Below are 17110 nucleotides of genomic sequence, written 5' to 3'. Positions count from 1 at the left end.
AGTCCATTTCACTCCTTCACTCCTTGGCCTCTCAACTAGGACTGTCTTTCAAGATGATTGACAGAAAAAGAAAAACCAGTATGATGGGAATTTATTTTTCTAAGAGAAGATCTCGTGTGAGCATACTAGAGGAGGGGGTGTATGGACAGTCATCGTGGGGGAAGGAAAGACTAAAGGTACTCATGAGGGCAGTGAGTGCAAGATTGCGTGAGGACGTCTGATTTTGCTCAAGATGGAATAATGGAAACTGGTTTGTTTTCCCACTTGAAAATGATTAAAACAGATACAATGTTTAAATCAACTTTTTTTTTTTTTGAGGAAACAACAAAAAATAACCACCCCTGAGAGATGAGAAACAGTGAGATGACCATTGAGCGAGTTTCCTAGCTGGGGCACATTTCCAGAGGGACCTGGGGTAGAGCTCAGCGGCCCCAGTGCGTGAGGAGACGGAGCGGAGTCAGGGAGAACAAGGCAACTAGAGTTCAAAGGGCAGAATACCAGAGATGAGAGGCTTGCACAGAGAGAGAACTAAGAGATTTTTCGTTCATAAAGTTGAGACATAGAAGATAGCATCATATGTACCTATGTCTACATACAAGCAATCCATATAAATTTTCTCTTGATGATTACTGTAATTTCTGATATAAAATACAAGTTCATACCAGATGAGATTGATAGAAATTCAGACATTGCAGAAGAAAAAGTTTAATGAATTGAAAAGCATTAGTATTAGAGACTATCAGAGGGGGAGGGAGGGAATGCAAAGAACCTCAGTGAGCTGTGGGACAACTTTTAAGTGATCTAACATAGGGTAATTTGAGTCTATAAAGGTGAGGGATAGGGAAAGGGACACAAAAAATATTTGAAGAAGTAATCGCTGAACCATTGTCAGAGCTGAAGAAGACTCTAGATTCCCATATCAAGAAGCTCACTGAATCCTAAGTGCAAGACAAATGAACAAAACAATACCAAGCTCATTAGAATAAAATTGCTGGAAACCATTGAGAAAGTATATGAAGGTTAATTTTTTCTTTCCTTTTGTAACTTTGCAAGGCCTTGGTGCTCAGATATGTGCTCAGGATATTTGAGAGTATTTAGAGGAGATTACTATTAAATCTGTGTACTTTGAGTAATGGCAATTTTTTTCCGTAATATGATTGGGCCTCATTTACTCAGTTGAAGGCCTGAATAGAACAGAAGACTGGCTTCTCCAGAACAGGAGGAGATTCTATAGCAGGTGACCTTTGGACTTGAACTGCACATGGGCTCTTTCCTTGGTCTCCAGCCTGTTAGCCCACCCTGCAGATTTTCGACTTGCCAGCTAACATAGTTGTGTGAACCAGTTCCTTAGAATAAATACCAGGAGACTTAACTATATATAAAAATTTAGAATCATTTGGAAACTAAAATTAATAAGATAAATATGTTTTAAAAATCACTGAGAAATATTTGCATCACATATTATGGATTAGAGTTTGTGACTACCCCACTTCAACAATACATTTACATGTAGTATCTGGAATCTAATAGATAAATTAAGTTCATAAAGATAATTCATAAATAGAATAAATAACAAATAGAGAAATTGCAAAGGTTCTTCATTGCTAGATCAACTTTACTAGAAAACGAATAAGAAAATCTCAGTTTTATATTTAAATTTATGAAAACTAATTTCTTAAGACCTACCACTGATAAGATTGTAGTGCCAATGATATGTGCATATATGAATATTACTGCTACTGTTGGTGACATTATCCCTTTTCTGGGAAAGCAATTATTTATATACCAGCATTTAAACACCTAGTAATCATGCCACTAGCAGTTATTATTTTAAGCAAATGATTGAAAGAATGTCTGTACAAAGTAATTCTTTACAACATTTTGTATAATAACTAAAATTCAAAGCAATCTAAATGCCCCTCAGCAAAAGAATGTGTTAGCTAAATGATGGTACCTCAAATGTAATGATTACAGATTGGAAAATGTATACAATTTTTTATTAAAGAAAATAGAAAAATTAAATTTATATTTTTTATATTAAACCATGGAAAACTATGCACATTTGAATAGAAATTGGAAAGAAGAAGTAAAACCACACCATGTTTTGTTAATGTGGACAGATTATGGGTTAAATCTTATTCTTTTACATTGTTTCTCAGAGTTTTGACAATAGAAAGCCAATTAAAATGAATTGTGTGTTGTAAGTGTTTTGAACAATTGAGGAAAAAATTTACCTTGAGAGCTGATTTGTTACAGTGCAGACATACTCTAAGGAAGGTGTGTCATCCAGTTTTTAGCAAAGCAAAAAATGTCTGCCTTTCCTGTGGGGGGAAAAAAAAAGAATTCTAACCATATTGGATTTTTGACTTCAGCAATCAGTTAGTTACCTTTACATAAATTTTAAAAGATACTTAAATTGTCAAAACTCAAAGGGCCAAGAAATCCTTCAGAGGGCAAGACCTCTTGGTGGAGGGAGAAAAATGGGTTAGATAGCACCATGGTCTAGGAATTCTCAAAGTGAACTCTGTCCAGAGTGAATTCCTTCACTGTATATCCACAAGGAATGTGTTGATAAGAGTGGTTGTTAAACCGTAGCTTTCACAATTATGCACTTTAAAAAAAAATAAACTAGAGGAATGGAGTCAGGATAATATACTGATGCAGCATGGAGAAGATTCTAGAGCAGGAGTGAACACTGAGTTGTTGAAGGTTGAAAATATATTCTAGGGATTTGTATTGCTGCACTTGAAAAATTATCAAGTAGTATATGATGCAGTTAAACTAGAAAAAGATCACGAAACTTGAAAGAAATAGAGAAAAATTTTGTGAAGATTTGAACAAGACATTTAAATACTTCAGTATATTAGCTACATATGTATTAAGTCCCCCAGAGAAATAAGTTAGAAATTCAGATGTTGGTGTCTGCTAAAGGATTCTGTTTTATAAATTCCAGTAGCTTGTTTCCTTTTATGATGTTGAACTCATGTTTAGGAGAACTTTACTAGACTTTCATCCAAACATCACAAATCTACCTTGGCATAAATCATGCCCTTGTTCTAGGTCAAGGCCACGAGGTTTATGGAATGTCTTTGCTTTCATCACTTAGAATGACCCAGGGATTTCAGAAGCACACATCAAATATGTGTCTCTGTGTGTGCATGCAGACCAAGGGGAGGGGAAAAGTTTCAGTTTGTAGGCCCAAGTTAAACATGCGTGTTCCACATGATGAATAAAAATAGACCAACCTTCCTCCCAAAACTAATTTTGTTACAATTCCAGGAATACTTTTTCTACATGAACAACTTCAAATCCATCTCTCTGTCACAGGTTTTGTTGGATTTAAGGATTGCAAAACAAAGACTGAAAGGCTATGCAAACAATTATTTCCCCAAAGAGTTTCTAAGTCATATATTTATTAAAATTTGTGGGGTTAAATCTTAGGGGAGGTTTTAGTCTTACTAATGCAGCTTAGATAGGCCAGGAAAAAATGACTGTGTAGCTTATGCTTCAGCCGTCCAATTATTTGAATGGAGCCTGGGGAGACCAACCCATGAGGCCTTCAGCCAAATTCCAGAGGCCATTGATGATCAACACAGTGGTTACCGTTATTTCCTTGTTCTTGTTTAGTATGAATAATGGACTCCTGATTTTAGAGGAAACCATAGAGTTCACTCGGTTGTGCTGATGAGGAATTCCAGGCCAAGGCAAGACAGCAATGTGGCAGTGAATGTAAGAACTGAGGCTAGGACTTGGAGGCAGAGCCTTGTCACATCAGCATGCCGACCCCCTGTGGGACCCTCAGAGGATGCTGGCTCAGTTGATCAGACATTTTTGCTTCCCTCCTAAGTTCCTTATTTCTTTAATAAGATCTATAAAGAGTACTTTATAAATCCATGTTGTTATTATTGTATTAGTTAAAAAGCAATGTCATGTGAACCTAAGAACATTTATTTGGGTTCCTTCATTGAATTGTTTGTATAAAAAGGAAAGAACATGAATTAGACACAATTGTACTTGGCCAATGAATGCTTCTGGTATTGGGGCTCAAAATTGGACAGAATGATCTGAACCTGTTAGTTAATATGTGAAGGAGGTGCCAAACTGTAGGTTTGGTGATGAGAACTGGGTTCAAGTTTTGGCTGCAGCACTTAGTACTTTTGGCAAAGTACTTGACCCCTGTAGGCTTTTTCTTCTTGGGACAAGAGGGGTGACATCAGGGTTGTGGTAAGAGTTCAGTTATATAGTAGATTAAAACCCTGAGCCCAAATCCTTAAATAATATTCAGCTCCTGTTGTACCAAACACTGGTACACAGGATCCATCATACATTGCTTCTTCATTATGATTCTTTGCAGTCTGACCAGGAGACAGGTGTTAGTTAGACCAGTAGCTAAACTGATAATGTAGTAATAACTGGGAAAATCATGCGGGGGTACTGAGTGCTAGAAAGCAGAAAAATCAACCTTATTCCAGGGCAGCAGAGACTTCCCTGATAAAATAATGTGACAGCTTCAAAAAGTTCATTGAAAATGCTACTTAGAAAATAACATGGATTTCCAAGGAAATTTTGTACCAAAATAAACTTTTGCAAAATATATATTTGTTCATTTGAAAGATGGCTGGTGGGGAGGGAGGCAGAGTGATAGCAAGAGTGACAGCGAGAGCGAGATGCCTGCAATGGCCAGTGTTGGCTGTGGCAGAAGCCAGAAGCCCAGAACTTAATCTGTGTCTTCTACTGGGGTGACAGGAATCTAAGAACTTGAACCATCGCCGTTACGTCCCAGGGTGTGCATCAGGCGGGGGTCAGACATGGGATCAGAGGTGAGACTCAAACCCAGGCACTCTGGTAAGGGACGCAGGTGTCTCAAGTGGCATCGTTAGTGCTACACCAAATGTCTGCCCCAAGTAAGCTTCTTTTAAATTAACGTTTCCTCAGACTTTAAAAATTACTGTCATTACTTGCTCAAGGTCAAACAGGTAAGTGGTAAAATCAGAATTTGAAGCCAAATGTTGCCCGTGCTATATGGTGGCTTTTATTCTTCAACACAGCCGTTTATTTTGATGATTCAGCCTTTTCAACCCTACTAAATGTTATGTTAACTTCTGCTGCCCCCCACCCCAGGTTGACCTCCTGCAGCCCAACGTTAAGGAATGAAATAGTCTGAGAGTCACCCTTCTTGGTTGCCCTTCTGGTGAACTGAGAGTGTGGCTTTAAATTTTTAGGACTGTTTAATACTTGAAAAAGTTTAGAATGATTAAAATAGAAAAATACTGTTTCTATTTCATAAACAGTACATTTCCTTTTATTCTGGGTTGGCTATTGAGACTATCCTCTGAACATTAATTATTATAGCTATACTGTAAAAATAATATACAGACAGTAATGTCAAAGACTGTATATACCTTTGCAGTATAAATCTAGCCACGTGTGTTCTGTTTGGGGAGAAAACATTTATGAGTATCCTGCAGAAACGTTTATATGCCTATAAATAACATTGCTGGGTTCCTTTGCTAAGGGCGAATGTTTGAGAAAATTTTTTATTCAATTTATTGTGAAGACTGCAAGGCCTTAAATGCAGCATCCGTGATATAATCTGCCTGTTGGATTAATAAATTTTAAAGTTGAATTTTGCATATGGGTATGGCAATTTCTGGAAGGATGTTACTTCTCTCTAAGTTCCTGCATATTGTCAGTTTTTAAGAATCAAAACAGATTAAGCAATGCTGGTGTACTAGGTAGCTCTTTCTGTTTTCAAAGCTGAGGCCTGTCCTTTCTTGAAAAGCCATACCTGAGCTGTCCGGACTATAATCACTAACATACTATTTAGCATTTGCAGAGGGCTTTTCATTCAGAATTTCACAATCACTGTCTTTGAATCTATATAGCATCCATGTGAAGTTGGTAGATACACTCAAGCACCCAGGTCTCCTGTAGGGGAGTTTTGGTGCCAGCAGGAGTGTTGTGATTGGCAGTGATTTGACTTAAATTCCCAGAGGCCAGACACCTGGAGAAGCTTTCCTGCAGGCCCAGGTACATGCCAGTATTTCTGCCTCCTGGAACTTCCTCTTCATTCCTCCTGCTACATTACTAAGATTCAATGACTTCGTGCACCATTAACCATAATGCAGTGTTCAGTGTGTCAGTCTGCATTAAACCCACACAGGAAGGGTATGGTTGGAAAGATTTTGAGAGAGCCCCATGAACTTTGGCTTTCTTTGCAGCAAATTTGAATGGGTAACACCTCCAACGAAAGTACTTTTCATTCTCAGTGGTAACTTTAACAGCTATAACTAAGTATTTAGGTAAAGACATGAACACCTAGAGTTTTTGTCTTACAAGTTTGTAATATTATTCAGGCAGGCAGAACATATTATATACCTGATGATTAAGTTATCAACATTCAAGTATCGATTGCAACATAATGCCAGCTATCGTATATTGTATGCACATTGTGTACCAGGCACTATGGTAAACATAATACATACCTTATCTCATCCTTATAATAACTCTGTGATGTAGACATTCTCGTATGCATTTTACAGATGGGAAACCCACAGCTTATAAGTTTCCCACAGTCACAGAACTTACAGATGAAAGAGCTAGAATTCAAACCTACCTCTGTCTGACTCCACAGTAAGTTCTTCAGCCGTTATGTAATACTGTCCTAGGTGAAGGGTGGTGTATACCTTATTCAAAGCCATATACTTGGGATAGCATGCAGCATAGAAGTGCAAAAGATAGGCTGGACTACAAAGGCAAATGTGGATTTCTTGCCTCGTAAAGCAGAGCACAACTGGGTATCCAGCTTCGTCTTTCTGAGCACCAATCATAACTTGCCCCACATGAAAAATATTTGTGTATTGTCGTCTTTACTCTGTTGGTAATTTCTTACCAAAGGGACTATATTTTGTTCATCTGGTAATCTTATTCAAAACCTTACAAGGAATGGATGCTCAGAAACTACTGATTAATGAAGCCATTAGAGGGCTTTTAATAAGAAAAGAAACACAAATACGTGGCAAAACATACAAGTCACACCAACAAACCTCCCTTCTATTTCAGACTTCCAGTTCCTTGGGTTTCTCTAGCATCATTGCTAGCTCTAGTTTCTGGTGGATCTTTTCCGAGACAATCACTGCATATATTTGCACATGTGCGTATGTGTGTAGCCATCTGCCTACTCACCTGTGTTACAACTGAATTGCTTGAGTTGTAATAATGAAGTCCTAAGTGTATCATTAATCATAGAACACTGTATTCTATACTTCTGTAATACAGACCTTTCATTATATGCATTATAAAGTGAATGTGCATGACTGGATAATTATATTGCGTTTTTTTTAGAAAAATTTACTTGTGGTGTATTTGATGTGTCCCTTAAAGGAAAATTCTACATAAATACCATGTAATTCTATTATAAGATGGTTATGAGTTAAGTCTTAATCTGTGGGCTTGATGAGTTCTATGTGAGAAAAAAATTAAAGACATTAACTTTAGGAATTAAAAGCAAATGTATCTGAAGATTTAATTTTTTTGAGGTTTCTCTATACTTTGAGTTGGTACAAGTTGCATGATGATGTTGCATATTAAAGTATGAGGCAATATTTTCTTTAAAGATTTTATTTATCTGATAGAGTTACAGAGAGAGGGAGAATGAGAGAGAAAAGTCTTCTATCTGCTGGTTCACTCTCCAAATGGCCACAATAGCTGGAGCTGTGCTGATCCGAAGCCAGGAGCCTTGAGCTTCATCTGGGTCTCCCACGAGGGTGCAGGCGCCCAAGGACTTGGGCTGTCTTCCACTGCTTTCTCAGGCTATAAGCAAAGAGCTGGACTGCAAAAGGAGCAGCCAGGACTCAAACTGGTGCCCATATGGGATGCTGGTGCTGCAGGTAGAGGTTTAGTCCACAATGCCACAGCACCATCCCTTAAGGTAGTATTTTGAAGTAAGAGAGATAGAATTTCTATTTTGTTATAGTACCCATCTATGCTTTGAAAAATGGGGAAGATAATATGGAGTAACTGGTTTATTTTGGAAATTATGTGTTTCTGGTATAAATGTGAGCTAAGAAAAGTAAGTCTTTGGCTGCATATAAAGAATTTGAGCATCTTAAGTATTTTAATTTAAAAATCAAGTTACTAATCCTTTTTTTTTTTTTTGTCTAATTTTAGGTTTTAGCATAAAAGCAGTGCCATTCCAGAATGCCATCTTGAATGTAAAAGAACTTGGAGGTATAACATTTAAAATACTTTACATACTTTCTCTGGCCTTAGCGTTGCTAATTTGGTGTTTATGCATTCTATGTAATTCAAACATAATGATAATTCTAGTAGCTAATTCATTTTTACCTTTTATCTTCATCATATGTTTCCTAAGAAGATTTCCTTTTCTTTGTAGATGTTTTAAAAGTTGAAAAGTTCCAAAAAACAGAATTTTGTTTTCTTTCGTATGACTCACGGAGCTGCGTTACTCTTGGCAATCCATATACCCTACATATTGGTTTTACTTGTTAAAAATCTTTTCTTGAATGAAACATAAAAAATTTTAAATATTATCATTGAAAGATTAACTATGCAGAGCCAAGACCTGTGTTTTAGAGTAGTTGGTATGGATACAGCAGGTTTTATTGTATTCCATTTTTTAGAATGTATTTGTCCTGATTGTAACAATTTTTTTTTTTTTTGCCAATGCGTTCTTTTCTGGTCAGGCACTTTTATTGGACAGGCTGTACCACAAACCATACATCACTCAGTCTTTCATTCCACTCTCTGTCTGGCATCTTTGGTTGTGTTTTATGTCATTCAGGGTCTTAACCCATGTAGATAGGTTAACAAAGAAATCAGTCAATTCAGTGAACCTACTAATTTCTGTAATGGCGCAGCAAAATGGTAAGTGCTCTGGGGTTTGGTATAATATCGATAAGTTTAATGACTTAGAAGAAAGTTCTCTCCCATCTCTTTAATTTGGGATACTGACCTTACCCTGAATTGTTTTCAGTTTTGTTTCTTCTCTAAAATCCATCTAACTGACCTGTTTTTGCTTGATGAAATGGAAACACCAACTTCATGCCATTTTAATAGTGTTGGGTACTCTTATTTCTATCTAATAAAATATTGGTTGGCCTTTTGAATTGTCTGTTTTCAGAACTTATGTCTAGGATAGGTTAGCCTCTGTCAATCTGTTTTACCTTTGGTTTTAAAGTGTTACTATGTAAAGCAACCCTGAATCAGAAACTCTGATTTTTCTTTAAGACATTTGATTTTGTTATTATGACTCCAAAAAATCATGAAACATGAAAATTCTCATAAAACAATAATTTTTCTGGAAAAAAATTTTAAGACTGTTCTGTCAGGTTTGAGTACTTTAATGTTGCTCTTTGGTTTCTGGGGACTCTGCTTCTTAGTGACAATACAATTGTTTATGGATATTTTAAAGTTAGGGAATATACTCAAAAAATCCACAAAAATCAAAATGTGTGCTTTGAGTATACTGTCGGTTTTAAACATGATTGATAGTGTTTTATTATGAGGATAGGCACATAACATTTATTAATATCCTTCAGATGGAAGAAATTCAGATGATTTGTTGATTAGGCATTTAATATGTCTGATATTTAGTTGGATGAAGGAGTGAATGCACCTGGTCAATTGAGAAAGTGAGCACTTCAAGGAAATTCTTATAACCTTGGCTCTGTGCCACGGAAACTGAGTACAATGAAAGACCTGTATAGAAGAGTGGGGGCGATAAGGTAGGAAAAGGTGTGTTTCCAAGCAAGTTTCATTTTCTTGAAAAACCATTGTTGAAATGGGAATTACATTAGAGAAGATAATACAGGGTTTGTTGGTAATATTTTAGTTTGTATGTCTTCTGTGATAAGGTTGAGAGATGTAGGTAAAATGTAGGCCTCAAGGATTGGAACAGATGCATTGGAACAGATACTGCGTCAGACCAGTAATGTTGGAGTTCGGGGCATGCCTTAGTTTTGGAGAATGGATTTCTAGCCTGAGCTTAGATTCCTTTACTCCCTCAACTTAAATAACTGTTTCCCATCGAGACTTTCTGAAGGAAAAGATGAGTTTGAGTAGAATTTCATTGTGTATCCTGTGTTGCTTGTTTAGGAGCAAGCAATAGAGGGAGTTGATTATTTGCTGGTTTATTTACTAATTAATTTATGCAGATATTTTCTGAGGTTGGGTATTAGGTTATATCTCACTCAAGAACTCATGAAAAAGTAGAATAATGCCTATAAAGACTGCATAGTTTGCCTAGGATTTGAAATATATCCTGGGGTTGGCTATTTAGCCTGGCAGTTAAGATATCTGCATCCATCAGAGCTCTTGGGATTGAATCCAAACTCTACGCCTGTTTCCAGCTTCCTGTCAAGGCACACCCTGTGAGGCAGTGGTGATGGTTCAAGGAACTGGGTCCCTACCACCTATATGGGAGATCGAGACTGAGCTCCTGGCAATGGCCTGGTCCAGCCCTGGCTATTGCAAGGATTTATAGTGAACTAGTGGGAGGGGAGCACTCCTTCTTTCATTCTCTCTCTCTAAATAAATACATAAAAGCCATTGTGGTGTAGTGGGTAAAGCCGCTTCTGGCAGCACCAGCATCTCATGGGTGTCAGTTCTATTCTTGGCTGCTCCATTTCTGATCCGTCTCTCTGCTAATACACCTGGGAAAGCAGCAGAAGATGGCCCAAGTGCTTGGGCCCCTGCACCCACGTGGGAGACCTGGAAGAAGCTCCTGGCTTCGGATCAGCACATACCTCCACCATTGCAGCCATTTGGGTATTGGACCAGTGGATGGAAGATATTCTCTCTCTCTCTCTCTCTCTCTCTCTCTCTCTCTGTAACTCTGCCTTTAAATAAATAAAATAAATTTTAAAATAAATAAATACAGTTTCTACATACCAAAGGGATCATCCCAATATAAGGTTTGTGGCATTTAGGGAGAATTAGGATCAAGTTGTAGGAAAGGAAGTTGCTTGGCCAAGAACTTATAGAAAAGAATTGAGTGTTTTAGGGCCAGCAAGTGAAAATACTTTACTTATTTGCTGGTGGAAGATTCCTGAGCAGACAGGGTATTCAGAGTTCTATTAGATTTCAACTCAGGGGAAAATTCTAAAGAGGATGGTGGTAAGATAGGCAGACAGTGCTGAAGTCCCAGTGAGGAAATGCCCAGGTTATCTATGCTGGGGTTAGTCCAGGAGAGGAGCATGGCCCTGTTCCTGTCCGCTACTACCCTGACTCTGCCTCTGTCAGCTCACCGTTGCTCCCCTTTCTAGCCTTCAATTCCCCACTTCTTCCCAGTCGGAAAAGGCTTGAACTTGTGCTCCTTACCTAGTAAGAATAAATGATAGGGAATGAAATAACAGTGAGCAAAGGAGATAAATTTAATGAAAGTCACTTTGGGTGGCATCTTAATCATATTTTGCATACAACTGATACATGTTTGCACATAGGTTTTTTGGTATATGTATAATAAAATAGATGCTCAATATATGATATGGATAAGCAATTCTGTCTTCTTCAGTTTCCTATTTTATGAAGGTGCTTCCCCTTCTCTTACCTTAAATTTCTTAAAATTCTCATTCACATCACTTTCTTTTCAAGTAGTGTTTTCCTGGACATGCTGCCATATTTTACTGTGTGTCTAGCATGACCCTAGAAGCCAAGAATACAGAATAGAAGACACAGCTGCTGTCTTCAAGAAGCACGTGATGCGAAGATGCAAATGTTTATGAAAACCAATATAATAAATTAATAAATTTTTTTGAAAATAGTGTAAGTTAAGAGGGAAAATGCCTGTGCCTAAATACAATGTAAACACGGACACAAAGATAGTCAGGCTTGGTGATATGATGTCCAAGGCTGTTTCCACTGTGCTAAGGCTGGCTTGCTCTCCTTGGTTTATCTGCAATACTTCCAGCCTATCTCTGTGAAATCAAAGCTCCAAAGTTTCTTCTATTTTTCACTTATTCTCTTTCCTACGTCCCTATATGTTCTCACTTAATCTTTACAACTTCATTCCTAGAGAGTGGATGTTATTATTATCTGACAGATAATACAATATTAGACAGTAAAACACAGGATAAGCGACCTGACCAGGGTTATTTGGTTGAGAGGTGGGAATCAGTGTACACAGTGCCCTTCACCAATGTACCCGCTATGGGAAGTATTTTGTCCACTCATTGCCTAGGACAGGGGAAACCCTTCCACATGTTACCTAATGCTGCTTTTATTACTATTTCCACAGTGTAGAGTCTTCATTTGTTGGTAATTTTTCACTAACCTTGTATTGACAAAATGTGAATACCGTGCTCTACTCAAAACTTAGTAGGACTTAATTTCTAATTATTGAAGCTGCTGTTATCATTCATTTTCTGTCTTACTTAGACATCTCTCAGGTCAAACTGGTTCCATTATTTTTTTTTAAAGATTTATTTATTTATTTGAAAGAGTTACACAGAGATGAGGAGAGCCAGAGAGGGAGGGAGGGGGGGAGAGGGGGATGGAGAGAGGTCTTCCATCTACTGGTTCACTCCTCAATTGGCCACAATGGCTGGAGCTGCGTGGATCCAAAGCCAGGAGCCAGGCACTTCCTCTGGGTCTTCCCATGCAGGTGCAGGGGCCCAAGGACTTTGGCCATCTTCTACTACTTTCCCAGGCCATAGCAGAGAGCTGGGTCAGAAGTGGGGCAGCCGGGTCTCAAACCAGCGCCCATATGGGATTGTGGCACTGCAGGCGGTGGGTTTACCCGTTACACCACAGCGCTGGCCCTCTATTATGGTTTAACTCCTAGTACTGTAGCTGGGCTTCCCTCTGATTTCCACAAGACAGCTTTCTGAATCTACATTCCCAGGATCTAGAACCTTCCACAAACATTTCAGTTTCCTGTTTTATTTCTAATCTATTTATTCAGCTACTGTTACTGAACACTAGTTGAGCATCCCTAATCTGAAATCCTCCTAGAGTCTGAAACTTTTTGAGCACTCACATAAAGCTCAAAGAATTTCATATTTTGGATTTTGAGATGAGTTATGCTTAATTGGCAAAATCTATGAAAATATTCCAAAATCAGAAACAAACAAGCAAAAAAATCAGAATCTGAAATACTTCTGGTCCCAGACATTTTGGTTAAGGGATGCTCAACTTCTATACATTAGATGCCAGGTAGTGTCACACAAGCCCTGGCCCTGCATCCACACAGTAACGGTCATTAGGGAGCCTCAAGTGTCCTAACTTGTCTGCCTTCATTAAAGCCAAATATTAATTCCTGTAAGAGGCCTAGCACAGATTTCTAGGTTAATTTTTTTGTACCTGAAGGGACATGCTAATACCATCCAGCAAAGCTTGGATGTTTGTCCTGATCCCTGTGAAAAATACACCATGATATTACTCAGTGAACTTTTGTTTTTCTATGTGTTCTTTCATTCAGGAGGTTTTTGTTGAAGCTACTATAAATCCCTTCTCTTTTTGTTTTAATTATCAACTCGGGTTGCTCTTGATTAGTTTTATTTTTCTGTATGTTGTGCAGGAAACTAGCAGGGTCCTGGATAGATAGATGGCTTAATCTTTCAAAGACTTTTCCTTCTTGGGAATGACTTGTGTCAAAGTCCAGTCATCCTGTGGGTGATTCTAGGCAAATTCATCCTACTCTGGGCCCATTGCCTTATCTGTAGAATGTAATAATAATGGTCCTCACCTCCTATAATCCTGGGCCAAATTAGTTAATGCAGGCCAACTATTTAGAGTCTGCCTGGCCTGTAGCTAACATCATGGAAGATTTACTTTTCCTGTAATTGTATTCTCACTCTCCACTCCCAACTGCTGTCCTCCAAAAGACACCTTTCAATGAAGTCTTTTTCCCAAGGTTTCTCACAGTCGCACAGATACCATTTTGCTTGCTTTGTCTTTTGTGGTCATGCCGGTCTCCCTTTTAGGTGAGGTGACCTTTTCCACCCACGTGTTCTACCTGTTTAAACTGGAAAGAACCTCATCAGCATCTAGCCTGGTTTTGGCACTCCACAGGAATTAGTCTGAAGTGTTTTTGTCTTTCTCCACCTTATCTCTACTGTCTATTTTTCAGATTTCACCTGAAAAACCTCTTTTTAATTTCCTCTTAATTGCTTTCTTCTCTATTGGCTTGTGTGCTTTAACCACATCACTAAGGTAAGGGAAGCATCTGGCATTTGGGTGAGTCGAAAGCAGTCATCATGCAGGGACATCAAAGCTTAGGTAATTTTGTATTTTAGAAATTTCCCTTTCTTAAATCTACACACAGACTTTTATGCCTTTGTGGATGTTTTTCTCTTGATTTTGAAATTTTATATGTGAATTGATAGAATCCAGAGATGGCAATTTCATTTCTTAACATTTATTGGTAAGGATCGAGACATTGTGATACTCCCTAACTAAATTCTGGAACCATAATCAGTTTTGTCAAATGATTTGTTTTCTTCCTCTGATTTTCTAATGGCTTGTAGGAATTGTCCTCCAGCCCCCACATGGGCTACCATCCACACCCAAAATACTCGTCAGCATTCTTGTCTTCCCAGCTGCTATTGGGAAAAGCAAAGAAAAACTGAAGAGAAAAGTTCATGAAGATTTTTGTTGTTTGCATCTTACTTTTATTTTTTACCCACAATGCATAATGAAAAGACTACTGTTTTTGGTGGGGTTTTTTGTTTGTTTGGAGACAGGCAAAAAGAGAGAAAGCTCCCATCTACTGGTTTACCCCTCAAATGCCTGCAATGCCAGGGTTGAACTGGGGCTGGGGCTAAAGCCACGAACAGGCAACACAATCCAGGTCTCCAATGTGAGTGGCTGAAACTATTATTTGAGCCATCACTGCTACTTTCCACAGTCCACATTAATAGGAAGCTGGAGTCAGGAGCCAGAGTTGGGCATTCAAACCAAGCACTCTGATGTGGGACATGGTCATCTTCAACTTTGGGCAAACACTAGCCACATCTATTCTTTTTTCGAAAGCAGTAAGGACAGTCTGAAAAGTGCAAAATGTGTCCATTTGCCCATTTGCCTCAGCCCAGGCAATAGTGAGTGAACGATTTTTGAGGATTGTCAGCTAAGTCATTTTGTTAAAGGTTGCTTCCTTCAGCAGCCAAGCTGTTATATGAAACAGATGTCGAACTCTGCCGTGTTCCTTTGTTTGCCTGGAGGAATCCGCCTCTTCGTAGTGAAAGGTGCTGGCCGTTTATATCCTGCTAGTTATCTTAGGGTGTCCAGGTTATTTGCATTTCCTTATTTCTTCAGGAACTCTTGCCAGATGATCCAGGGGGCACCGCTGCCTCTTGTAATTTCTACCTTTTGTACCCATTCCATTTGATGTCTCACTAAAATGGAGATTTCTTGCTTCAGTCTCCTTTAATACAAACCTACTTTGGAGGGAAGTTTAATTTTTATCAGTGAGATCTCTCAGTCATTTATATATACGTGTGTGTGTGTGTATATATATATACATATATATATATATATACATCAAGCCTTATCCCTTCCATAACCCCACTGCCACCTCTCATTTTAAATAAAATCCAGCTAAATGCTTCTGGTTTTAATGTAATCCCTTTCTCTGATAGTCACGCTACACTGTACAGACAGAGAAGGAGTAAAGACCATATAACAGAAAAGAAGCAGCACAGGCAGCAGACCTGCACAGGTTATTACTGTCTTGTTTCTTGGACTGACAGGTGGAGGTACAGGTGTTTCTGATACAGGCTGCTTGTAACTCGCCATTGGAAAACTCATTTTGATATTTCCACAGGTGACTGTGGGATGGGTGGCTGCAAATCATGTCACACAGAGGAACATAACAGTGCAAAAGGAAGGCTCAAGTAAGACCCAGTCCACATGGAGTTCCTTGTGCCCGGTCCACAAATGAGTACCAGGGCAGCCACACACAAGTAGACATGCGTATTCTTTATATCTGTTATCCAATTATAAAGAAGAAATACAGTCCAGCTAGTGAAGTATTACCTCAAGACACTCTGCCATTCTCTGCATTCAAACTTCTTGTTTTCTTATCCGCAAAATGCAAGTTTTCATAAATCACCTCAATTTATTTCCCAAGGGTTTGGGCTGGAGGAGAAAAGTTAAATTGCCCAAAGCTCCTCAAGAGAGCTGCTTTAAGAATAGTTGGTATTTCCGCTAATGCTCTTTTTATAGTCGTGGATCTAGTGTGGGATGTAATAGCGAATGATGGAAACTTCTTGATATAGTATTGTTTCCTTATCTAGGAAGAGAACCAGGCCTTTGGGGAATGGGAACACCAGTTAACTCCTGGCTCCCTCAGCTGTGTACGCTCTCACTTAGGCCGAGGCTCTACTAGGGGAAATGATATTGGTATAAAGCCAAGTCACTTGGATATGAGTTAAAAGGCCACAGCTATCTGAATTGGTTGAACTTGATCCCAGGGTGGTGGTGTTCAAGCGTTTTTTACACTTGCTAAGGGAAAACTGAGCCAAACAGGCAGCAGAGCCAAATACATGAATCTAGGGGCCCAGAAGTCTGTTACTGGCTGATGTAGACCTGACCTTCATTTTTGTTTTCCTCTGGATGTGTGCCCTAGGAAATTTACAAAATTTTATCTTCCCAGTTATCATCTCATATAGCACTGAGAAGTTCACTTATTCTAAGACTGAGTATACTATAGAATGTTCTGGAAACTGGTTTCTGGCCCTTTGATTCCCTTGAAAATAGGGATCTCATGTGCCCCTGCAGGCTGCTGCTGTGTCACTGTTTCCTCCTTAAGGGCAATCAGGCCGTCTCATGTCTTTCAACTTTACCGAACATCCTCACAGAGTATGTGTATTGGGTTCTTCGCTTCACTTTCTATCCCTCACAAGGGAATAGTATTTCTGTTTCTCCCAGGGGTTGCCATAATAACAACTAATTTTCATTATGTATTTGGTTTCCGTGTGATATTGTAGCAACAGCACTGGAAGTCGAGAGAACCGTATTTTCCTTTAACAAAATAAGCCATGGGACATCGGGCAAGGCGCTTAACTTTTTCCAAGGTTGCTTTCTTTTATGGCAGCTGCTGCTGCTGCTAACTGTTCCCCTCTTGGTGTGTAGCACAACTGTTTTTTTTTTT

The 17110-nt window shown here is 38.7% G+C and overlaps 1 protein-coding gene across 2 annotated transcripts in view; it reads left to right on the top strand.

Moving 5' to 3' along the window:
* Positions 1-17110, top strand: part of ARL15 (ADP ribosylation factor like GTPase 15) — a 479210-nt gene that overhangs the window by 182567 nt on the left and 279533 nt on the right. For both annotated transcript variants that reach the window (XM_062212139.1, XM_062212140.1), the window contains exon 3: positions 8170-8229. In XM_062212139.1, coding sequence (XP_062068123.1) covers positions 8170-8229 — 60 coding nt within the window. The remainder of the gene's footprint in view (positions 1-8169; positions 8230-17110) is intronic.

The sequence above is a fragment of the Lepus europaeus genome, chromosome 15, assembly GCF_033115175.1.
Source record: "Lepus europaeus isolate LE1 chromosome 15, mLepTim1.pri, whole genome shotgun sequence".
Classification (NCBI taxonomy): domain Eukaryota; kingdom Metazoa; phylum Chordata; class Mammalia; order Lagomorpha; family Leporidae; genus Lepus; species Lepus europaeus.
The sequence above is the reverse complement of the archived record's forward strand: the minus strand, read 5'-3'. Positions and strand labels throughout refer to the sequence as shown.